At 36.0% G+C, this 25764-nt stretch overlaps 1 protein-coding gene and 2 long non-coding RNA genes across 5 annotated transcripts; 1 reads left to right on the forward strand and 2 right to left on the reverse strand.

The window, feature by feature from the left end:
• Positions 1-1428: 1428 nt before the first annotated feature.
• Positions 1429-7660, reverse strand: LOC148938714 (activating signal cointegrator 1 complex subunit 2-like). Its single transcript, XM_089107594.1, has 2 exons — positions 7505-7660; positions 1429-1660 (listed from the first exon to the last, which is right to left on the reverse strand). Exons 1-2 carry the CDS (start codon positions 7600-7602, stop codon positions 1447-1449), a joined length of 312 nt encoding a protein of 103 aa, XP_088963720.1. The 5' UTR covers positions 7603-7660; the 3' UTR covers positions 1429-1446.
• Positions 7661-8043: 383 nt separating this feature from the next.
• On the forward strand, positions 8044-15235 carry LOC148938715 (uncharacterized). Of its 3 annotated transcripts, none has more exons than XR_016143641.1 (2): positions 8044-8177; positions 14974-15235. It is a non-coding gene; the product is annotated as an uncharacterized LOC148938715 (long non-coding RNA). The 3 variants fall into 3 exon arrangements; XR_016143640.1 differs by lacking the exon at positions 8044-8177 and adding an exon at positions 8436-8477; XR_016143639.1 differs by lacking the exon at positions 8044-8177 and adding an exon at positions 12944-13248.
• A 6754-nt stretch (positions 15236-21989) lies between these two features.
• LOC148938716 (uncharacterized) lies at positions 21990-23862 on the reverse strand. Its single transcript, XR_016143642.1, has 2 exons — positions 23659-23862; positions 21990-22381 (listed from the first exon to the last, which is right to left on the reverse strand). It is a non-coding gene; the product is annotated as an uncharacterized LOC148938716 (long non-coding RNA).
• Positions 23863-25764: the final 1902 nt, after the last annotated feature.

Genomic DNA, 25764 nt, shown 5'->3' on the forward strand with positions numbered 1-25764 from the left:
TGTTAAAAATAAAGTTTAATAAACGGAGAGCTTGTTTCTGGGAAAGACAGGATGGTTTGACCCAATTTTCATGCTTAGATCAAGAATTAAAAAGTGTCTGAATTATTATAAATATGCATTTAGTTCCGATAATAGAAAAGCTTTAGCTAAAGTCCTATTTCTGTGTGGTAATCATATATGTAGTGGTTAGTGCTATATATAGGAATAATATTGCTATGCTTAAGGTAGGAAGGTTAGTAGTCGGTTTGGTGTGGAATGAGGAGTTAAGCAAGATTGTGTCATATATTTGTTGACATTTTGATGGACTTGATCTAAGGAATACAGCAAAGGCTATGGGAGAATATAGTATAAAATGGGAAGGTAAAACTATATAAGACCACGAATATGTAGATAACTTGTGTTCTAGGCAAAATTTTTAGTAAAACCAATAACTTCTTGCAGGTTTTGAGACTGCAGGGTAGGAATGGGTTCTAAAATAATGTTTTTCTAAAACAGAATGGGTTCTAAAACAGAAATTAGAAAAATTTATATTAAAAAACGCTAGAACAAAAAATATAGGTTATTTTGATTTGGAACTAAAATAAAACTAACAATGCTTAGAAATAAATCTAAAATACTAAAATAAATCAGATACATTGCTGAAAACTCTGCATTTGCTACTATAATGTTGTTTCTGTCTACAGATACAGCTACTTCTTTTTACAGATACAGTCAATTAGTATTAGAAACAAAAACAGTACTTAACTAACACATGAACTATCATCAAAGCTAGGGTAGAAAATCATAGTTGCACTAAACTGAATTAAAATAATTATGTGATGTACTGCCTCAGATACTAATGAGTAAAATTACAAAACTACAAAAACATTATGAGAAAGAACTTAATAGGAACAAAACAATAATCTTAATTTTTAAGTAATGGAGGAGGGACCATCCAGAAAATGCTTACCCAGAACATGCTGTAGGCCACAAAACAGAAATGAGGGATGTAGTTGCCCTCCTTCCATTAAAACATCAATAATACCATGCACAAAGTGTAGAAATCCATAATAACGTAAATAAATATGAGACTTCTCCAACAAATGATTACACCTATACCCAAATGAGTATACCTTTACCCAAATTATTTTAACAATTTGATCTACTCAGGATCCACTGCATATGGTGTATAGACCAAAGACCTCTGGAAAGGGAGAAGAGGGCATTTTAACAGGGGTTTAACAGAAATTAGAATTACTAGCAAAATTAAAACAAGAATGAATTCTATTAGAAATAAAAAGCAGGTAAAAATCAAACGTAAACGATTTTTTTTTCCTGAAAACGCACTGAAATTACCTTGAGTATTGGAGGGTTGTTCCAAACAACACTCTACTCCTCTTTATGCTAAAACTTAAATACCCATACCCAAAGAAGAAGTGAAAGCTATGCCAAGATCCATTGAAAACCTCATACCTTCAGTTCCTTTGTTGTTGACATTCTCAAACAAATAAGAAACACAGTATTGTAGAGAGAATAATAATCTTCCTCTAAGTTTTTAGGAGCATCAGAGGATAACAGAAAAATGCCAAAAGCTTCAAAATCATGTGGACGAGGGCAGCTCTGAAGAAAAGAAGTAATACACTGATGAAGACTGTTTTCTTTTTTTACAAGCTCCCAGAACCTATAAAAAAGAAATATGCTTAGTTTTTTGCAGAGAAAAACTTCACAAGGAAGAAGGGGGGGGGGTTGTCCTTAAAGGATGAAATTGGCTTAAAGCCATTTTACCCCTCCAAGAGTTTGAAATAGACTAATTTACAGTTCAAACCTCTCAGATCTTGGTAAAATTCTAGTTTATTGGCTTCTTGCTATCTTGGAAAGTAGATGAGTTACATAAATGAAAATTTTAGGTATGAATCTAGGGCCAAACATGTACCCAGGGAAGGTATTTCCAAGTTACTATGTTAGCCCTTTTGGTATTTCCAGTGCTTGGAAGATTGCACATAAGACAGTGGTCAGTGTTTACCCCCCCCCGCCCCGTGGAAAAATAGGGCTTTCCAAATTTGAGAATTTTATTTGAGTTGTTTTTTTTCTGTAGGGGGAAGGAATTTTGGTACTTGTGTATTATGTGCCACTCACTCAAGTTCACGCTGTGTAAAATTCGAGAACACGCCAGGTTTTTTGTTAGTTTCTTTGTTACTTTAGAAATAAATTTGGGTTATAGATTTGCACATTAGGGAGGAGGGGCTAAAGTATAGCGGGTCTACATGCAAAATGTGTTTGGTACAATGATTCTGCATATTAGATAGATAAGTGTATTTTAAAGCCAAATATACAGCCAAGAACACAGCCCAAAATTCAAAACTCCAAAGTATTTTAGTCAGGCATGCTCCTGACATTTTTCTACTTCAAGAAACTTTCTTAAAACAGGAGAATACTGTCCATGATTTCAAGGGGTACAACATTGCCCATTGGGACAAAGTCCACAAAACAGGTGGTGGCCTACTGCCACTTGTGGAATGGACCTAGCTTTTAGAATACATGACCCCAGTCCACAAGGGGAAATAGAGGCTGGTATAACTGACATAAAACTACTGGGAAGAAATAAGTGGAATAGTATTGCTAACTGTTATGCTCCAAAGACAAATAAATTCTCCCTGAAACAATTCAAACTAATTATGATTGAATGTGGCCCTGTGAAAAAAATTAGTGGTAACTTTAACTTACACCGCAGAATATGGGACACTTTATCACCTGAAGATTCAATAGCTAGCTCTCTGTCCAATTACATCCTGCAACCCATAAATAAGTTGTCCCTTGTCACCCCCAAAGATATAAATACATGGCTGAATCCACAGACAGGCAAGTACTCAACCACTGACCTTACTTTCACATCAACAGATATCATAAATAGTGTCAAGGTACCACATTATCTACAAAGGAATCATTAGCCTCCACAACCCTGATGTCTGCTACAAACCAACAGAGATGCCCTCTTTTCAGAGATTCCTTTGCCTTCCTGGCATGGACGAATTCATACAGAATGGCTGGCTGACTGTTAATTTGGATGATGAGTCTCCTAGCGAATCTAAAGGAATTGGGGAATTGATTATTCATAATATCAGCATTTGAAAAAAGGAGGACCTTCCCCAAGCACTGATGAAAATCATATTCCTGGGAAAGTTGGCAGAATATCAGGACTACATCCAAGTTTACACAGACGGCTCAAAGACATAAACAAGATGCATCTGTGCAGTAGTTATACCCTCCCAGAGCCTGTCACTTTCCTACCACTTACCCCCCTACCTGACAATTTTCTCTGCAAAACTTATGGCAATTAAGTTTTCTCTTCAAGCCAAACAGAGGCCAAACATCAAAAGTATATTGTCTACACTGATTCACTGTCAGCTCTGGATTACCTTTCACACCAGCAGCACCAAGCAAGAAATGTTGCAATGGAAATTGAAAATCTGGCTACACAACTTGCAAGAAATGCTATATCAGTCCTATTTAAATGGTTTCCAGCAAACTATGGTATAACAGGAAATTAACTTGAATACCAGGCTTCAAAACAAGCCTCCCATCTGGGTCTGACCTTTCAAACTCCTATTACTGGCCCTGAATTCCTCTCTTGTTAAAAATTTTTTGAGGAAGAAGAGGCTTGGCCCCATTCTTTCCATACCCAGCTCCTGGATCTCTATGATTGCAAGCAGCTGTAAAAAAAAACGTACCTCTCATCTTGCATCATTTCAACTTGTCTCTTTCATCTTAGCTATGGGCATACAAAGACAAAATCCACACTATTCCATTGGAAAATGACCCCATCCCCCAACTATGGAACATGTGGAGTGTATGAAGACATACATCACATCATCTTCAACTGTAGAAAATATGAAAAGGAGAGGGAAATATTAAGGAATTGCTGTGAAAAGGCATTTAAGGCGTTTAAAATGCGCTCTGTTCTGGGACATCACATGTCTCCTCCTTGGGCTAGACAACTAAGCACAAACCTTTTTAGGTAGATTTGTTAAGACTACTGGTTTGGTTCTTTAAGATATTTTTTTTTTATCTCTATATTAGCTCATTTTAGAGTCACAATCACACTTAGTACATTTTTTCTTTTTTTATCTATGCTTTATTGGCTTTGTTTTTTATATTTGGCATATGTGACAGGAATGATGTATATTTGCATTATTTATTTTAATTGTGCTGTAAATATATTTTAATTGTTTTATGACAAAGTACAGCTGAATCAATCTGATCCCCGTTTTTCAGCACAGGCATTTGCTGCAGGTGAATAACCCCCAACCAATAGCACAATAAGTGATACCTGATCTGGCTCAATGAATATTAACTGAAGTGACACCCAAGTAAGCTAGTGATTACAGAAGGCACAGAATAATTGAGTAACTCAAATGCATATGACCAATTGGTCAAACCCCAAACAACAACAATGAACACAGTAAAATAACATACATGAAAGACAAAAATAACGTAAACTTTGATCAGCGATCATCATAAAACACCTGAATGAAACACTACATTAACCTAATAATATTTAATGTAACCTAACTTAATACTTGGAAAAACAGTCATTGAAAAAAAAAAAACTTAACACTTGGAAAAAACACTTAAATTAAACATTACATTTACTTTATATTGAGATTTTTTTTTAGTTCACAAAATTCCAACAAAATCTCCAGACACCTTGCTATTCTTCTGTAATGTTTTGGTGGCCGTATACCTAGAAAGAATTGTTTTCTGACTTCAAACTGTCCAAATACTTTACCCCCCCCCCTCCTTAGGTGCAAATATATAGCCCAAATTATATATTTCCCATATATTCTGTCACTTGTCTTTGTATTGTGCTAAGCTGAAAAAAAACTAACAAAAGAAACCAGTTAGTTCTCAAGTTTTACACAGCATAAACTTGAGTGAATGGTGCATAATACACAAATACCAAAATTCCTTCCCCCTACAGAAATTAAAAAAATAAAACTCAAATAAAATTCTCAAATTTAGAAAGCCTTATATTCCATGGGGGGGGCTATTTACCAGGGGGGTATTTTCTGTGCGGAGGTATTTTCCGGGGGGGGGGATCTTCTGGGGGGCATAATCCCTGGGGGGGGGGTAAATGTCTAGAGCCATATAAAACATAGATTTATAGATCTTTGAAACTGTATAAATTGGGATTAAGCAACAATATGAGGCTCAAAATGCTATTTTTGTGTCTCATTTGAGCAGAAGATCTAATTTGTAAGAGTTCACTTTTATAACACAAAGAATATTAAATATCATCAAAGGTTAGGGCCTTCTAAAGGGAGGAAGTGCTTCAAAATATTTTCCCACATTAAGGTCCTGAATGCATTTCTGAGAGTTTTATCCACCTAGCCCAACTATTGTTTAAGATATCAAAAGCCCTTAAACTGTAATTTACAAAAAAAAATTGTCATCATTTTGCTCTGGTCAGTGGTCTGAACTAGCTACTTTGATGAGGATGTTCACAAAGTCCTCTGTTCAATGTCCTATTGGGCAGAAAATATAGATTTAAGCACTTTTCACAAAGACTAGTGATATTTAAGGTGATACTTGAGTCTACATTAAATATTGAAGGATACCCTGTAATTGGACAGCTAGTTATCACTCTGAGATTAGTAAATACTTATATTGATGGGCAATTCAGATAGGTAACAACAAAAACTTACCTCTAGATTCAGAACTCCATCCTGAATCCAATATGACATTTGTTTCAGTTGCAAATTCAATTTCAAGCCCTTTACAGACTCTTAAAGATGATACCTTTTCCTCTTATTGGATACAGCTTATTTGCATGTGTTAGTGTAAATCTTGTTAAAACTGGTTTACCCATAAACTGAATTGATAGTGGCAAAATCAAGAATCAATGAATGCATGAGAAACAAATAATATGGATATATAAAATAAAAAATATATAAATTGGATTTGCAACAAAACAATTATCATATTTAGATTCAGGATGAAATTCTGATTTTAGAGGTATGTTTGTTTGATAGCTATCTGAATTGTTTGTTAGCATAAATATTTACCTTGAAATCACTATAATACCACCTAGAAACAGTGGAGCCCAATCTGGGCCATATAGTCAACTTCAAGCCTAGATCTAAAATTGGAAAATGCTGCCTAATCATGAACATGGGATCATAAAGTTATAAAAAATTCCTTAAATCATAGACTGACTCTACCATGGATAGACTAATCAATCTAAGATAAGTGTTGTGAAGCAAAATAATTAGGTTTAAATAGACTAGAATGTCAAAATAACTTTTTTTAGCTTTAAATTTTATAAAAAAAAAAAAGTTGCATAGATTGTAGCCATCCAATTCAAAATATCCTACACCCAATGCTCATCCAACCCCATCTAGGCTATTACAATATATTCAAGACTGAAACCTACTGTCCATATTTATCATACATAGGATATAGATGTATGAGTAGTCCACCACATAAGGAGACATGTAAAGAATACAATTCTTGCTTTATAATATGCACAATAATCCTAGTTAATATATTTTGCAGCAGGAAAACCTTTATCTTTCCATGTTTTCACAGTTTTTTAAGAGATTCATGAATTTCTTAGAACCTATATATGAACAAAGTATACATCCCCACCCCCCTAATGTGCAAATATATACCTAGAATTGTATTCTGATCTAAATATAACCTTCATTTGTACCACAAATGAACTTTACTCTATACCTAAATATATCCAATTTTGCACATCATGGGGGTAGGTAAAGTTCATTTGTGATGCAAATGAAGGTTAGCCTGTATTCAGATTCAGAATGAAATTCTAGGTATATATTTGCACATTAGGGTATATACTCAGTTAATATATAGTTCTAAGAAATTTACAAATTTCTTAGAAAACTGGAAAAACAAGGAAAGAACTGAAGATGTAGGTTTTCCTGCTGCAAAATATATTAACTAGGAGGACATCCACCACATGGCTAATATGGGAGTAAAGCTTGTTTGTGATGCAAATGGATGTTATATTTAGATTGAGGATGTAATTCTAGGTAAATATTTGCACATTAGAGGGGTGGGGTAATATATTCTGTGAATAGGCCTATACAGGTTCTAATAAATTTGTAAATTTCTTAGAAAAACTGGAAAAACAAGGAAAGAAGTGAAGATAAAGACTCTCCCCCTGCAAAATGTGTTAACTAGGATTACAATTGTTTTCTTAATATGTTACCTTATGTCCAGCTGAACTCCTAGGCTTAAAATACTGGTTGGTCAGTTGGCTAATTCAAAGATTTGTGTATATAGGCCTATACATTGTCAAATTAGCCATCTGGTGGTATCCCTAACTAGCCTAGGATCATTGTGCATATTATGAAGTGAGAATTGTTTTATAAACATGTCTTCTTATGTGGTGGACTGCTCATACATCTATATTAAAGATTTTAATCTATTTATTTCAACAAGATAAGTCACTGTCAAAGCACTAGGGTTTTACCCTATATGCTAGGCTACAAAGTTTACTTACTTTTCAGATGGCTGAGCAAGAATTTCTCTTAAATCATCTCTAAGCGTGACAACAAGGTCAGACCAATCAGTAATCCCAATATTACCACTCGAAACCATAGATAGCGGAAAGAAACAAGAAAATTTAAATGTTTTTCCATCATTATTTGAGTTAAGCATTTTAGTGTTTCAAATTTTTGCACTTATTACTAATAGATAGGTGGTATTGCTGCATGCTATAGATTCAAATGAAGAGTGCGTTCGGACCTTAGTGACTTTTGGTGAACTTTAATCAACTACTAGCGTTTTACCTTCCATAGTCACAATAGCTGCGTTTTTCATCTCCTGGAAGAAACTCCTGGATGTATTTTGGTCGTTTTTTGCTATCTCCTGGCTATCTCCTGGGGCCTGGAGCAATAAGTTGTCCGTTTTTCATCTGCTGTAATGGAACGATGGAGAAGATTGCTCCCAGGAGATAGGAAGCATTTTTCTCCTGGAGCCCCATCAGAAGAACAGCGCGAATTTTGAATTCTTCTTCTTCTATTTAACAGCAGGCGGGCTTTTCAGTATAACTATTTAGCCCTTTTCCTTTTGCTTCACTCTGTGGGCTACAGAGCTACTGGCTTGATTGCCTCATATTTATTAGATATATTCAGATATCTTTCAGCAGATCTTTCGACTCTAGGAGTTCAAATGTAAGATGATAGATGTCGATTTCTATGCTCTGTGTGCAGGTACAGTTGGCTAGGCTCTTGGCTGATAGTGGGATTTTGTGGTGTTTGAAGTATTTTAACAGTTTACAAAGCAAGGTATGTTGTGCAGACGTCAGCATATTACATTCAAATAGGCAATGGTCAATTGTTTCATTATTCATATTACAATGCCTGCAAAGAGGGATTTGAAATTGAGAGATTATGGAATTTACTTCTTCTTCTTCTTGGAATTTACTGAAGGAAGACTTGTTGGCCTGGAGAATGACAAATTTGTCATAATGTGTTAGTATCTTCAGAAAATTGTTTTTGGTATGATCACTGTTAGATGAGATGTTGTTCACTTTGGTATATAAGCTGTAGTAAGATATTTAACTATGTAAGTGAGGAGATTAATCAGAAGGTTAATGTATTTTTCACATTGCTGTAATAAGCTATTTTACCTTATTTACCTTATTAGAACCCAACAAATCAATAAAATACACTGCAAAAATTATACAAAGCTAACATTTAATTAAACTAGGCTAGATAAACAAATGTGGGTAAAATTCTATTTAAGCTACTTTTGACTATTCTAGAAAAGGGTTAGGTTAGGAAAAATGAAGCTTTCAGGGATGGGTCTACAGGGTAAAGTATGTCCTGGGTAGGTATTTTGAAGTACCTACCTCCACCCCTTTTCCTTCCAGAGGGTCCTGACCTTAGATGACCTTTAAAAATCTGTAAGTTATAGAAGTGAAACCTTGTAAAATAGATCTTCTGCTTAAATGAAGTACAACAGAATTGTTTTCAGCTTCAAAACTTTGCCCAATTCCAATTTATAAGGTTTTAAAGATATGTAAATATATTTCCTAAATTTTGGAAATAAAACATTGATATGGCTTAAAATTATGCTCAAATAACTGAAATTGCATTTTATGAGGTAAAGCCAGAGACAGAGACTCTGATAACTGAAAATTAAGATAAAATGTTGTTTTGTCAAAATTTCAATGGGTATAGACCTGTCATGCTGGCATATTTCAGGACCGTCTAGAGGGAGAATGAGTGGAGGTAGGTACTTCAAAATACCTTCCAAGGACATACTTTATCCTGTACACCCATCCCTGAAAGTTTCATTTTTCCTAACCTAACCCCTTTCTAAGATAGTCAAAAGTAGCTTAAGTAAGATTTTACCCACATTTGTTTATCTAGGTTAATTAAATGTTAGCTTTGTATAATTTTTGCAGTGTATTTTTTTAATTTGTTGGGTTGTAATAAGGTAAATAAGGTTAACTAGCTTATTACTTTTATATTATATATAAATGACGTGCCAAAAATCCTAAATAACAAAGTAAGCCTCTACGCTGATGACTCGAAACTTATCGGTCGTGCAGACACAGCAGAGAATATTAAGTCGATCCAACTGGACCTCGATACATTCACTCACTGGACTAATATTTGGAGTCTTGAATTCAACGCATCAAAATGCAAGACTCTCCACCTTGGGAAGAAAAACCCACACACTCAGTACCATATGGATTGTAGGAATGGGTCCCGAAATGCCATTTTCAGCAGCCAGACGGAGAGAGATCTTGGTGTCCCGGTAGACAATAAATTGAAATTCAGATTCATGCACAAGCGACTATTGCGAAGGCTAATCAGACTCTTGGCTCAATTAAAAAAACGTTCACGTGCAGATCTCCAACTGTTAAGACCAAGCTATACAAAAGTCTAGTTTAACCAAGGTTACAGTATGGACTGGATATCGCATGCCCAATCAATAAGACAGACCAAGCAGCTCTAGAATCAGTCCAGAGGAGGGCAACGAAATGTATTAGAGACTTCTATGATGTCCCTTATCCATCCCGTCTCCGTAATCTTAGAATACCATCTCTAACATATCGTCGCAAACGAGGCGATGTGATAACAGCATACAAGCTCCTAAATGCTGAGGATACCATTCCTGGCCTTTTTCAACTGGACAATTCAAACAGAACTCATGGTCATTCTCAAAAGCAATTCCGAAAACGAGCCAACACCAGACTAAGGAACAAGTTCTTATCAAATAGAGTTGTCAGCTTGTGGAACTCCCTTAGTGAAAAACCAGTAACCTCTACCAGCGTGGATGCGTTCAAGTCATCAGTGGATAGGGAGTGGCTCAACAACCCGTGGTGCACCATTTGGGATGCCACAAATGATGATTAATTATCATCACTGAAGCTTGCGGACACAGGATTGGTCCTATTGCTAGCAAGTGCGAGTTAAGGTATTTAAGGTAATTAAATCAATGTGAAAAATACATTAACCCTCTGATTAATCTCCTCACTTACATAGCTAAATATCTTACTACAGCTTATATACCAAAGTGAACAACACCTCATCTAACAGTGATCAAATTAAAAACAATTTTCTTTAGTAGAATTTTACCCAAATGTGTTTTGATGCACTTGTGCAACCAAGTAAATCTGATTAGTCTTGCATAAAAGAGAAATAGAATAGAGGTCTATATTGCTATCTTTTGTTGATACTTCTGTTAAAGGTGCAGATTAGGTCCTCCTGAAGTGTAGGGTGCAGAGATCAGTCAGGACACAACATTTTTTGTATTGTCAAAAGATTTCAGAACTTTGTTGAATATGATGGTAATTCAAAATGAATCATCACTAAAGCCCTGTCTTAATTGGTAACTAACATGTATTAAGCCTTACACACATTAAGAGCCTTAACACATCAATTTGATTAATAAAGTTCAAGTAAGTCTGTAAAACTCAGGACTTTCTTCTAAATTTCCTAAATATATCATTATCATCCTATATTTGAAATTGACCAAAAAAACTCATTCCTCAATCAATGTTATTCAGTAAATTGTACTGTAAGGTTACAGAGATGCTGCCCAGTAGATTCAGTATATGAACAACTCATTTTTTACTGTTTTTTTTTCTGACTCTATCAGGCACCCTATCCTATCGGAGTAGCTAACCTTGCTAATCTGCACCATTATAAAAACAACTGTATATTATTCAGTTTATCAAGCTGGGCAAACATGCCGAACTGCTACCCATCCAGTAAAGGTGAAGATTTGCTGTGCAATGGACTAATTAATGCATAAGTTGTCTTGCATCCTGCTTCTATTGAGCTGCATCACTGCATTTTTACTTCATGGGGAGCACCAGTAAGAAGTTAGTTGTTTATATTCTGGTTCTACTGGACAGTATATGTGCAACTATACAACTGAATTGACTGAATAATATACAATAGGAAATGATTTGTTTTTATCAGGGGGAACTAATCTGCAACTTTACCCTGGCTTTAACCATACTCTATTTAGTTTTGTGGCAGAAAGGTTTTGTCTGGAATCTTTTCAGTACTGATCTTTCTATATTTGTCTTTTATTTGACTGTTCCTAAGATACAGTTGTGCATATTTTATTTCTTGACTCGCATTTCATGCATTAAGTATTTCTCTCTAACATTTGTGTTTATCCACATTCCTTTACCATCTGAGTTCTCATGTATAATTAATAGTTTCTGGCATTCTCATGTATAATCAATAGTTTTAAATTTCAACCTCTTTTTTATGCATATGGAATTGTTTTTTTTTTCATTTGCATGACTGGCAGCCAGCAACTAGTGAAACATATTGATATGCTTTATTGTACCTGACTTTTGGCTTATTATGTATTTTTCAGAAGATCAGCACTTTAGCTAAATAGAGCCAGAAAGAATCAGCACTCTAGCTAAAGTGTGCCACAAAGAATGATCCTTCCCAACAGACATTTTTACCTTACAGCTATCCAAAGTGATGTTCAAAAGCGAGGGGGGGGGGACTCACAGTTAGACCTAGCAGAGCTCTGACTTGTTTCAGTACCAAGCTAGACTTCAAATTTAAGATATGGTTGTGATAACCTGCTTTCCATTGTCAAGATGCAACCCTTTAATCTAAAGGGACTGGCAGCTAGGCCTGCACCTTAGCTCAAGCCTGCACCTTAGGTCATTCCAGCTCATATGCCCCCAGGGCATAACTTACAACCCTGGCCCATAGGGCTGTGGGGGGTTGTCATCCTCAAAGACATAATTTCCTAAATAAAACCTTATATGCCCCCAGGGTATAATTTATAATCCTTGCCCTGAGGACTCTGAGGGGGATTATCATCCTCAAAGACCTAATTTCAAGAACTTTCAACTACGTTTAACAAAATGGCTATCTCAAAATTTTTATTTGATGTGTTTGGGGAAATGGTGGGCGTGGAAGGGGTGTTAGCTGCCTTCCAATCACTTTCGACTATTAAAAAGCGCACTAGCCATTCCAATCGAATGAGCCCTTTTCGAAGTTTCCAAGACAAGTCCTTCAATACAAAGTGCCCTGGTGCTGAAAACAAGAATAATACATTGTGCCAACATTGTTCTTTACTTAGGTAGCACCATTGCACTAAGATTATTTTGTTAATTGGGCTGTAAAGTTGCAGAGATACTGCCCATTAAAAGTAAGACATAAATAATTCCCTTCTTGCTGTATTATCCTGATTCTATTGGGCAGTACCTCCGTCCCTGTACTCTAGGGTAGCTAATCTGCATCTTTAACAATATCTCAATTTGGTCCTCTATTCCAAACTTACCAAATATTTTATAATTACTATACAACTTCCTTGCTAACTAAGATGAAGAATCCCTCTAGCTCAAGATATTGTGCTTTGATGAAATCTATCTTTTTGAATAGAGTTATGATGACAACTGCCATGACCTAATTGCAAATGACAGATTTCCCCATAGTCTCTACTCTTGAGCCTTAAAAATGCCACAATTGGTTCCGAATGAAATTTTATCTCATGTTTTCAAATTCTCCTTGGCCCACTAGGATAAGAGTAGAATTTCACCCTTCTTCTTCTTCTTCTATTTAACAGCAGGCGGGCTTTTCAGTAACACTATTTAGCCCTTTTCCTTTTGCTTCACTCTGTGGGCTACAGAGCTACTGACTTGATTGCCTCATATTTATTAGATATATTCAGATATCTTTCAGCAGATCTTTCGACTCTAGGAGTTCAAATATAAGATGATAGATGTCGATTTCTATGCTCTGTGTGCAGGTATAGTTGGCTAGGCTCTTGACTGATAGTGGGATTTTGTGGTGTTTGAAGTATTTTAACAGTTTAGAAAGCAAGGTATGTTGTGCAGACGTAATCCCTTTTTATGCGTCTAGAAGGGATTACCCCCGCACAAGCTTGCTTCTGGGGGTATTTTGTTTGTTTGTTTTTTATGTATATTGTAAAATAAATCCCAGTTATAAATTGAATTGAAATTGAATTGCAGACGTCAGCATATTACATTCAAATAGGCAATGGTCAATTGTTTCATTATTCATATTACAATGCCTGCAAAGAGGGGACAGGGGAATTGAACCACTTGAATTAGAAAGCTTATATGAGAATGCAAGGAAATTTAGTCCATTTGTTCCAGAACGAATTCTATGATAAATTTTAGAAAGATACTTATTGGGAAAGGGGGAAAGGATAGGATTAATCTTATTAAAATTAATATCTGATAGCCTCCATTGGTAAATATCTCTAATTGGGATTGGTCTCCCACTTGGCTGGTCAATATTTATAGCATTTTTTGCTATTTCATCAACCTGATGATTACCACTTATGCCAGAGTGGCTAGGAATGTACTGAAAGTAAGTGTTTATACCACTTGAAGCAAGATTATCAATAATACTGAGACAATGATAAGTGTCAATGTCCAACTTATATTGAGGAGCTGAGGCCAGCAACTCAAGGCTTGATAAAGAGTCGGAATAGATGATAATATTATTCAAATTTTCAATCAAAGATTGGTTTTGCTTAAGGTGTTCTAATGCCATGATTATGGCATTTAACTCAGCAGACATTATAGATAAATTATTAAATAATCTCTCGCCCACTGCAATTTTCAGGTGAGGAAGGAAAACACCACTTGCAACCTTCTCATCCATCTTTGACCCATCAACAAACACTTGGAAGTGATTTTTATAGGTAATTGTATTAAGTTCAGCAAATTTTTTCTGAACAAAAGCAATGGGGGTTAAATCTTTATTCCATTTTGAAAATCCAGTATTTATTATGGGAAATGACCAATTCCATGGAGGGGATTGGGGGAAAGTAGGTGCAATAGACTTTGCTGGTACAGGGAACTTCTTTTGAATATTGGCATACTCATCTGCAATACCTCTATACATGGCTGGATTTCTTAACCAATTATGTAATGTGTGTGAGCTATTTGATTCAATTTTTGTAAGATGTTTTATCAAGAGAAAGCTACGTCTCTCCCTAATTGTTGTTAATCCACTCTCCATAAGCAGAAAATTGGTGCTTGTGGGTTTCCTAAGACAAAATATGAGACGTATTATATCATTTTGTGTTGTTTCAATTTTTTGCATCTGGGTCTTTGCACATGCACCATATACAATGAGCCCATAGTCAATATGGGGTCTTATATGTGATTTATAAAACTGCTCACTCAATTTTAAATTATTATTTTTCTTCTTTATCTCTTGCAGATAATTGACGATTAGGAAGATACCTGCAATCGCCCAGTCAAAAATCTGTTATGCCAATATGATAATATGGACGCGACAAACCAGATCAGGGGTCTTGAACTCAAAAATGACAGTATTACCGGCCATGAGATATTTCTACTTAGACTTGTCCCAGGTCAATGCTTTGTACGTCAAAAAATCAGAAAAAAAATCAACGATTAAACTTGTCCACTTAGAGTCCATTTATTTTAATGCTAGAGTTTTCCTTTAAAAATGTGCTTATCCTTTTTTTTTACAGATGGAGACCAAAAATTACTCTGGGGACAGGATGAGTTGGCTGCCAATTGTTATACAAGAGAACTGTTGATGGCGATTCTTGGAGAAGCGACTCCCCAAACATCTGAAGGACTATTTGACCATCTCATAAACGGATACTTCCCTAAAAGTGAAGTTGTGTGGAGTGGGAAAAGAAAAACCCCAGAAAGTGCAAAAAATGATTAAATAGCTGTGGAAGTTCTCCTGAATATTATTCGAAGTGAAAGATACTTTCATTCTTACCAGGCTGGTTCTCCACAAGGGTTTTGGGTGAGCGTGGCTAGTGAGATGTCCAAACTGAGGTTCATTCTTGGTGACAAACCAAAAGATAAAATTGCTTACAAACTGACAACACTGAAGGATGCACATCGCTCATATAAAAAAACAGTTGCAAGAACTGGAAGCAGCAGTGTTATTAAACCACCATTCTATGACGAGCTTGATGATATTGAGGGGTCTTCACATGCCGCCTCCCCCCCCCGTGCTAATTGACACCTATGACACTATTAACCCAGTGAAGAGGAAGAAGACAGATAGTGCTAAATCAGAAGAATGTACTAAAGAGATTCACTTGTCTGATTTTGAAGTACCCAGTAGCTCTGGCTCTAGTCCCAGGATACCACCACGAGCACCAAAAAGGGCTAAATACTCCTTAAAAAAAAGATTTAAAAACGGCACTTGATAGCCTCAAAGAGCAGGAAGGCAAATATCAAAAAGAAAATTCTAGCTTTCGGGAAAAAATGGTTTCTGTGAATGAAAGGAGAATTCAACTAAGTGAAGAGGAGAAAGAGTATAGGAAGAAGCAGGACGAAAAAAAGGACGAGCAATTTGGAAAACTACTCAAAGTCTTGGCAGGCGCTGGTAAAAAAAAAAAAAAAGATCATCGGAGCGTCTCTTCGTTGGAAAGCGACTAATTTTTATACTATATTCTTTTTATTATATTTTCAGTTTTATATCAATTTATAGCTGATAAACTTGCACAGATATTTTTTGAAAAAACTGCTAAGTCTGGACTGCTTTTCCTGGGTAGTCTGGATATGCTATGGGGTAGAGGGATTAGACCCCCAAACTGAGTAGCAAAAACAAATGAAGAAGGTTAATGAGAGGTTTATTTGACTTACATAATAGCGACTTTCATAATAAACTAAAACGTTCGTTCTACTCTGCATAATCTCAGCAAAGAAGAGTTGGAGGAATAGTTTGATCATGATTTCAATCACGGTTGCAGCTACTACCACAGTGAATAATGAAGAAAATTTATTTAAAGTAAGTAAATAATTAAGCGCACAAATTCATGGCAAATTACTGGCAATCCTATCACGTTTCAGCTGAGCAACTACTGTGTTGCTGCTGCGAGTGCTTCCTACAGCAATGGATGATGTGACATCTTTCTGAACAAACTGATCGTTTTTGTAAAACCATTCTTCCAACTCTTCTTTGTTGAGCTGGCATAGATTATGCAGAACACAGCAGGCTGTTATTACAAAAGGCACTGATTCCAAACTCATATCTACACATCTAAGCCTCTTCCAACGTCCCTTAAGTAACCCAAAGGCATGCTCTATTACAATCCGGGTGGAAGAGAGTCTTTTATTGAAGTTAGCCTGATATGAGATGAGGGAGCTAGCAACCCTATATGGCACCATAAGTTGCTCATAAAGGGGGTATGCAGAATCCCCAACAATATGCTTGCCAGAAGGGACCAGATTTGAATTGGAAGCAAGGTCATATCCAAGTGAACTATTGGCAAGCACTCTGGCGTCATGGCCAGACCCTGGATATCCTACGTAAATGCTAGTAAAGATTTTACTGGTGTTACAAACCCCCTGAATGAGCATACTATGATGGCCTTTTCGATTGAAATATGCCTTTTGAAAGGATTTGTCACTACACACAATTTCAACGTGGAACCCATCAATTGCACCGATCACGCCCGGAAAATGTGCTTTTTCAAAAAATTCTGCTTGAATTTTATCGATGTGTGCTGCATCCTTAGGCCAAATGATAAACCTAGAAGAAAGCTCGGATAGAATTTTGCAAATCTGATGAACACATGTGTGGACAGTTGATTTTGAAACCCCAAAACGTTCGGCAACATTCCTCAAAGAAGAATGGTTTCCTAGGTGCCAGAGAGTTATGAGTAATACCTTGTCAAAGGATAGTCTTCTATCATCAAACTCTGCATGCAAAGCGTAATGCTGCAGAGTTATTAACTGTTCTCATATGATATCTCGCACGCTTTGAAAAGTGTTCCTTGTCAGCCTGAAGCTTTCTCTGAACACTTCATCAGACATCTGGGATACAACAGACATGTAATCATCAATTTTCGGGCGTCCCTGAAAAAGGAAATGATTTTATAACTGCTTTTGATGGAGGTGGCAAGGATAATGGGTTTGAAGAGATCCCAATTAGAGAGAAAAGTTGCGGATATTTCTGATAAAAAAAAAACAAATGATAAATCCCATCTTCATCCATATGCATTCCTTTAACATTAGTTCCATTTTTACAGTCTTGAGTGAGATTTAGGGCCAATATGATCAATGTCAATGAACCAATATGTAGAAAAAAATGTACACCTCACGCTAAGGGGCTATCCGGGGTGTAACTCCTTTCCTAAGGTTGAGGGGGGGGGGACAGCCCAGAATTTTCCGAAAAATTTCCGTGTGTGCTGAGACCTCTCTACAAAATATGCCGACAAAAATTGTTTGTATGCTTTAACTGCTTGTGCATAAAAATTGCCGAAATGCTCGAACAGAAAACCTGTTTAAGTTAACAGAAATACCTGTTTAAGGTATTTCTTGCGACTGATGGTTAATGTGGTAAGACAAAAGCAGCAAAAATCGGAATTACTGTACCATGAGTAAGATGTGATGTATTTGAAATACCAAAATAAAGTTCCTTTCTAAAGATAATTCCGATTCCTTATAATTAAGCTAAATCTAGTCGCAAAAATGAAAAGTCCTTAATCAGCAAAAAGAGAAATTGCATTTCTAGCTTCAGTCAGACAACGGCGCTAGTCGTTCGAATTTCGCTAAGAAAATTGTAGCAAAAAAAATGCAATGCATAACATTTCCAAGGAAGTTTAAAAGGCAAAAAACTGTGTGAACTCCTGAATCATCTGAAATATCTTTAAGAGATTATTGGACGAGGATTCCCGTCCTTGGGGCACGTGAGCCAATGGAAGGCAGTCCCTAGAGCGCAGGACGAAAGAACTGCGTTTGGGAGTGGGGTAAATGTGTTTTTTGATTTTAAAATATGAAGTCAGACTTAAAACGATTAGTACCGCAGATAATTTCGGTCACCATTATTGTCATTGAAGTGACCCGTTGCTGTACAATTAAGCATGTAAGTTAAATAAATCTATTGTCTTTTTATATGTGTTTGTTTCTCTTATATGTCTGAGTCTAGTCCGATAATGGGTAATTAGTTCGCCAGTCTCCAAGGTAAATGCTCCCGAAGGAATCTGATCTCCAGATAGTCCGAGAAGAAGAGGCCACGCTTTTTCATTCCTACAAGCACAAAAAGTTGTCATCGCCACAGCTTAGAAAGAGTTTCTAACCCCTGGTAGCCTATAAAAATTCGCGTCTCTGAAGCAAGATCTAATTGTGCCGTGGAAACAAAGCTCTGAGACGTCAAAACTTATAGTTCAATAAATCGTAATTACTACTCAAAAAACTTACATAACAAATGGCGCGGTCGGTACAAATGGCACGTGTCGGAAATTGGAGGAAAACTGCGAACTAGTTAGGCTATTTAAACTTTGTAATTCAAATATAATTGTTGTAGATACACATACATAAATGTGACTGTAACAGACATTGCACTACTAGGCAAATACTATGAACCCCCTAGATATCTAATTGGATAGAGTTGACTAAACCAAAACAGTATTCTTGATATTTTAAACTTACATGCACGGAAAAAAAAAAACATGAACGCTCTCAGTTACTTACTATAAGTGCAAAAGTTAGTCGCCAACAACATATAAATCGCAAAATCCATCCCGTAAGGCAATGGTCAGTCAGATATTGACGAATTTAATATCCAATTGAACCAGTTTGTACAATTAACAAAAACAGACGTTGGAGCATTAAAAGACATGCTGCTTCTACGATTAAGAGGCCAGGCCTTAACCTTTCTAAAACAGGTCGAGCAGACCATAAGGACTAACCCCAACTTGCCAATAAATACGGTTGATGACTTATTAAAAGCATTGAAAGAGAGATTTATAGAAACCAGTTCAATAAATAAATTAAAACATGGAGTAGTGAACTTTGATTTTTCACAAAATATAAGGGAATATCTGGATAATATACGCATTTCTGTAGAAGCAAAATACGGAAGTGGTTCTGGGCAACTGTATGAAAAAGTCATACTAAATACCTTTTTGCAAGGGCTAACCCCAAAACTATATACAGTAGTAATATCCAAGAATATTCAGACGTTGGATCTTGCAGTCCAAGAGGTAGAACGACTAATTGAAGTTGATAAAATGGTTGCTAATCATAGTAATGCAAAAATAAACAGCCTAGGCGACTCAAACGCGAACCTAATCTTCAAGGGCGATCAGACATCCCCCAATTTCTTGCCAAGGGATAACTCCCCAGTAGCACAAAGAAACAAAACGCCAGAACCCACAAGGCAGAAAACAGTACATTTTCAGCCCAGTAACACTACAATACTAAGTTGCTATAACTGCAATCGTGTTGGCCACATCGCAAGAGAGTGCCACTACGTCACCAATCCCATACCAAGAAATGCTGTCGGTAATACGGAAAATTACGGTAACCATTTGTTCAGAAGAACAAATTTTAGCACCGGTCGTGCAATAGGCTATAGCCAGGGGGATTGCGCCAATCAGTACCGTACAATGCGTACCAACCAAATCTGTATGACCCTGTCCCCAGCAGGCAAATTGATTACCGGTTTGAAAACCCAAATACTCGCCAAGGCCAATATAATGCTAGACTGAAATATAAAAATCCTAAAGATTTGCCGATGAGAAATAAAAGTTCTACAAGCCAACGGCACTGGAAAACAGCGCCAGCAAACGACACTGACACGAGACATCCACGTTACCATAATAATACATGGTGAAGACAGGCAGACGTAAATCATTTAAGTATCCCTACGGAACCTAGTACGTCTGAATATCTATTACAGGCACCGACAAATGAAAAAAATCCTTAGGGAAACGTTTCAGGCCCCTCAGAAACATAAGTTGTACCCCGAGGGTGCCAGGAATATTTAATAGGTCCATAACAATACTAGTGTCTTCTTGTAGTTATATTATTAACAAGTTACCTATATTTAATGATTTTTTTGTAGAAAACGTTTACTTTACGGCCTTAATTGACAGTGGAGCTAATGTAAATATCATAAACTCTTGCGTATTTAATACGTTGCCTCTGCACTTTAGGCGACAAAAGAACTCTAGTAATCCCTATTTAACAATTGTTACAGGCCATAAATTAAATGCAAAAGGGTCAATTTGCCTAAACGTAAAGAGAGACAGCAGAACCTTCATGACAAATTTTATTATATGTGATAATCTCCCATATGAACCTATTATAGTGGCAAATTTTCTAAGGTCTAATAGAATATTATTAGACGTAGCCAATGAGAAGCTTGTATACCCAGCTAAGGTGGGGGAAAAAATTTCTACCGTCAGAAATCGTAACAGAGGTTACGAAGATAACATAACAGTAAACAAAATTTCTAGTGGTATAATGTCGAATTATTTTGAACCCCATGTCTCGCAAAGACATGGCATAATTGGAAATTTGTTCAATTATACTGAAAAAGATCTCAAAAATGAAGTAAATATAAATAATACAAGTATTTAATCTGCGAAAATAAAAATAGGAGATATGCTACAATACAGATCAAATTAAATTAAGAAAGTAGTGTAATTGTGGAAAAACATAATAAAACCCAACGTGACGCCACAAGATGCCGCAGTGGTGCAGCATAGCACCAGCATGAATCTAATAAACAACGAAAATGAAGAGATATATTACGGATTTGCGATAAGGAAAACAAAAGTTCCTCCCAAAACGATGCAAAAAATCCAAATATCCCAAATGATAGAGCCAATAATTAGCAAATCAGAAATATGGTTTGCGACACCGTCTGAAATACCCGAAAATCTGTTATGCAAGGAACAGATTATATCTTATGACAAAGGGGAAGGTTTTATTTGGGTAACCAATAACCATGAAAACGATACAATTACAATTAAAAAGGGGACTTGTTTAGTCCAAATCAAGGTTTTAACGGAAAATGATTTAAATACATGGGAAATCGGAATTACAACAGCAAAGAATCTTATATCCCTTTGTCATTCTGCTCTTTATCATAGAATCTATTAGTAATGAAAACTTTAGGGTATTTATCCCATTGTGGAAAACAGGGCTTTTCTATTAGTGCATTTTAAAGCAAAGACTATTCCAATCGGGAATAGATCATTATTTTTGGGCACAGAGACACACAAACTCCATATATATATATATGTATATATATATATATATATATATATATATATATATATATATATATATATATATATATATATATATATATATATATATATATATATATATATATATATATATATATATATATATATATATATATATATATATATATATATATATATATATATATATACTACATATAGTCCTATGTGTACCTCTCAAACTAATTAAAAGTTAACTGAAGCAAGGTGAAAACAGGTTACATCATTCTAAAAAGGATAAAAAGTTTAGTATTTTAATGTTCCAAAATCAGTTTCTGTTCATTATCTCTTCAATATTTACATCTAATATCATCAATACTCATATACTGAAACTAACAGGGGGCACCAATCATAGCATAATTGGTTTTATACATTGTTCACATTCAAGTGATCAGCCATATAGCCATATAAAATTGATGCTTGTTCATTTTGACTTTTATATCTGCCCCTGATTTTCTGGCACAACTAATAAAGCATTCTGATTAGTCATGTATAAGAGACAATAGAACTGAGGTCTATTTTAATTTTTTGACTTACTATACCTTATGCACCTTATTACACCAATGTGAACAGTGTATTACTCTCCTTTAAAAACAAGCAATGGAAACCAGACCAAATTTGTAGATGTCACCTAATGGCTGGATCTTTCAGCCCATCTAATTTTTTCATTTGTGATATAAAAAGGTTGCAGTTGCCATATGGAAGATCAAGCTTCATTTCACATGCGGTTTAATAAGGTCTGATTCCATCAAACTTGTACTTACCATTGATTCAATCAAAGAAGGCAGATAAAAATTCACCATGAGCTTTTGAGGAAATTGGGTAACACCATTCATCTCTTCACTTAAAATGAACAAAATTTCATCTTCCAAATCTGAAATATAAACAGTAATTAATGATTTATTATTTTTATTTACATTTAACTGTATACCTAGACATCAGCATACTCAGCGCCTCTTTCTTTGGATACTAAAAGTGATTGTTATTGAAAAAACTAATTCATATTATTTTAGTTTTGAAATCACTGGAAGGACAGTCAGTGTAATAAGCTTATGACAAATAAAAGAAAATAGCCCCTATGCAGCATGGAGGATCTAACAAAACTTTAGCTGAAACTATTTTCTTATCCAATGAAATAAAAAGAGAGATCAAGGGAATTAGATGTTGTGATACATAGCAATCTAAATACTTTTACAAATGACTGAAGATAAAATGTTGTTTGCAAACTTCACACCAATATGTAAGTAAATATGGTGGCTCTAGGCTTTCTAGGTCAAAACTGGCAGTAGTGAGCTCCATTTTGTGGTCCTTTGGCCAGGAAGTGCAATAGGAAGCTAGGGACCAGCTATCCTATGCTTTTGCATACCCTTCCTGCTTACCTTCCCCAGATTTCTCCAGGTTTAAAGCTGGGCCAGCTCTTTCTGAGCTAATTATACTGATCAGCAAGAAGAATATTACCATAGCTGTCTAAACTTGGCACTTTTTACACAATTTATCAGCAAAGTAAATGCACAGCTTTAATGCTATTCTATGTCATCTCTAAATTGTAACAGATGCATTTTGATATTAGATACTCCAAAGAATTTTAGTCTAATGTGTGAAACAAAGGGCCAGGTATTCCTTCACAATTTATACAACATGTAAAAGAACAGCAATTCATATTTTTCTTTTATGAAAGATGATGTTTGATTTTAAAAAATATGTAAGTTTTTCAAGAGAAGGCAATTGACATCAATGTAATAAAAAATAAAAATATTCAAGGAGAATCAGTAATATCAGCCATAAATTTAACTTATTGGGAGGTGACATGAGAGATTACTTTAATAAGTACTTTATATGGGTTGGTATTAGCCAACAGTTAGGCCTACTTAAAAAGAAACACTTAAAATTCCAAAAACAACATTACAAAAACAACTCATTTCTTTCTATATATTAATCAGTCATTTGGGCAGTAAAGTTTCAGAGATACTGCCCAGTGAAGCCAGTATATAAGCAACTCACTTCTTACTATATATCCTGGTTCTATTGGGCAATTAGTTCTGCATCATGTACTTCAGGGGTAGCTAATCTGCATCTTTACCAATAAGGTCATTCCTGCACCTCTGTCATATAGAAGCAAAGAAATGATGATGTGGATCAAAAGTTTCTTACCAAGAGATTCAGTAGATTCCTGCTCATCATTTGTAAGTGCTTCAAAAAGGATGAATGCTTTCACTGGGTCCATGTCCTATTCCTTTTGAATTTCCCACCAAATTTATCGAAAAAAGACGTTTTTTAACTCCTGGATATCTTTCGCAATTGCTGGTTTGCCAGGCGATGGAAAACGGTCAAATGGAGCTTCAGTACCCATTTCACAGGCACCTTCCAGGAGATGAAAAACGCAGCTAATGACTATGATCGTTTTACCCTCAAACTATAGTTCAGTGGCGTCATTTTGGAGGGGCTGGCTGGGGCTGCAGCTCTACTCTGATTTTGGAGGGGCCCCAAATCAGTTGTCAGAATTTCAGTTGATTTGATTTGAAGTGTGAAAAAAATATCTGAGTTGTGTGTGACTTAGGTCTTCTCTGTTTCTGGACTTTGTAAATATAACACCATTTTGTGCAATGGCGGACTTTTTGCATTCCTAGTAGCCACATATTGTTAATAAACTCCAGACCATATGGGATTTTCCTAGTTCCTTTTGGTTTTTCTTCTTTTCCTCCAGTCAACAGGTTAAACTTAAAATTTGATTTTATTCAAAATGTTTATTTCATGAATTTTATTTCTTGAATTGTTTTGGTTTCTTAATTATCAAAAGTGACTAGAGGGCACCAGACCCCCCTCCCATGCTCACCATTTCCCCAAACATATCCAATCAAAATTTTGAGATAGCCATTTTGTTCAACGTAATTGATAGGTCCAGAAATTATGTCTTTGAGGATAACAACCCCCCCCCCCCTACAGCCCTCAGGCCACTGGTTGCAAGTTATGCCCTGGGGGAATATAAGTTTTATATAGAAAGGGTGATTGTATAAACTTCGGATAATACTACTTGTTGCTAATACTACTACTCTGACTACTATTACAACTAGGCCTAAGGGTAGGAAGGTGAAATTTTCAAGAAATATTGAGGGAGGAAAATGAACTGAATCAGAACTCGCCCTCTGCATGCAAGTTCTCAAAAGGGAGTAACAGAAATATCTTAGGAACAGTTTGGTATGTGAAGTTGAAACTAACAGGCAGGGGTGTCCCAAGGCTCATTTCATTGGAAGGACGATCTTCGTAAATTTTTACCGAATCGCTACCTGATTTATGCCGAATTTTCTGGAGAAATCAAGAATTTTGCTAAATTCCGGGCAAATTTGGAAAAATTTCTGCCGAAACTTTCGCCTTCGGCAAAATCTTACCAAATGCCAAAAACGTTGGAGGGGTGGCGTGCCCCTCCTCCCCCCCCTCTGGGACGCCCCTGCTAACAGGGCTTTTTGTGAGGGATGTTGAGCTAATCAAAAGAAAATATTTGCATCCTAATGCTACTGCGGATTTTCAACGCCCTCGTCGGCTCTAAAATGCTTTACGGAGCTGAAACATGGCATGCATCAGCCCCAAAACTAAAGGCCATTGATGTATTCCAAACGAAAAGCCTGGGAAGGATTGAAGGTCTAAGGTTGTTTGATTTCATGAGTAGTTAGAATCTCCTGCAGCTCACCAAGCAGTCTCAGTTTTCTATCAAAGCTGCTGAGTGTACCTTATGGTGGTTTTGACACCTACTTCGAATATGACCACTGTCATAACTGTAGATTCCAATATTCTAATCTTTGTTTCGCATACTTGTCTTCTTATTCCTATAAACTTTTCCAATTGTTATAAACCAACCTGGGCATTGGCCATTCTACTTTTAAAAGCTTCACAACGACTTACAATTACCATTATTTGATAGTTTTAAGCTTAATGAGCCCTAGTTGTACCAATAGACCCTACTTAATACAGAACTACTGTTTGCTATGTAAAATAGCAAGAATCAGTATTTTGCTATAGTGTGAACTCTTGTGTTACATGTAAAAGGTAATAAACATATATCATAGGCAGCGCGCAAGCGCTGCCTAAGTAAAGAACAATGTGGGCACAATGTGTTTTTTCTTCTTCAGTCGGGCACTTCGTATCGAAGGAATTGTCGTAGAAACTTCGAAAAGGGCTCATTCGATTGGAGTGGCTAGTGCCCTTTTTAATAGTCGACAGTGATTGCAGGGCAACTAGCCCCCCGCCCACGCCCATCATTCC

Source organism: Artemia sp. Qi Xiang Cuo, unplaced genomic scaffold, assembly GCF_049724085.1.
Source record: "Artemia sp. Qi Xiang Cuo unplaced genomic scaffold, ASM4972408v1 HiC_scaffold_3016, whole genome shotgun sequence".
Taxonomy (NCBI): domain Eukaryota; kingdom Metazoa; phylum Arthropoda; class Branchiopoda; order Anostraca; family Artemiidae; genus Artemia; species Artemia sp. Qi Xiang Cuo.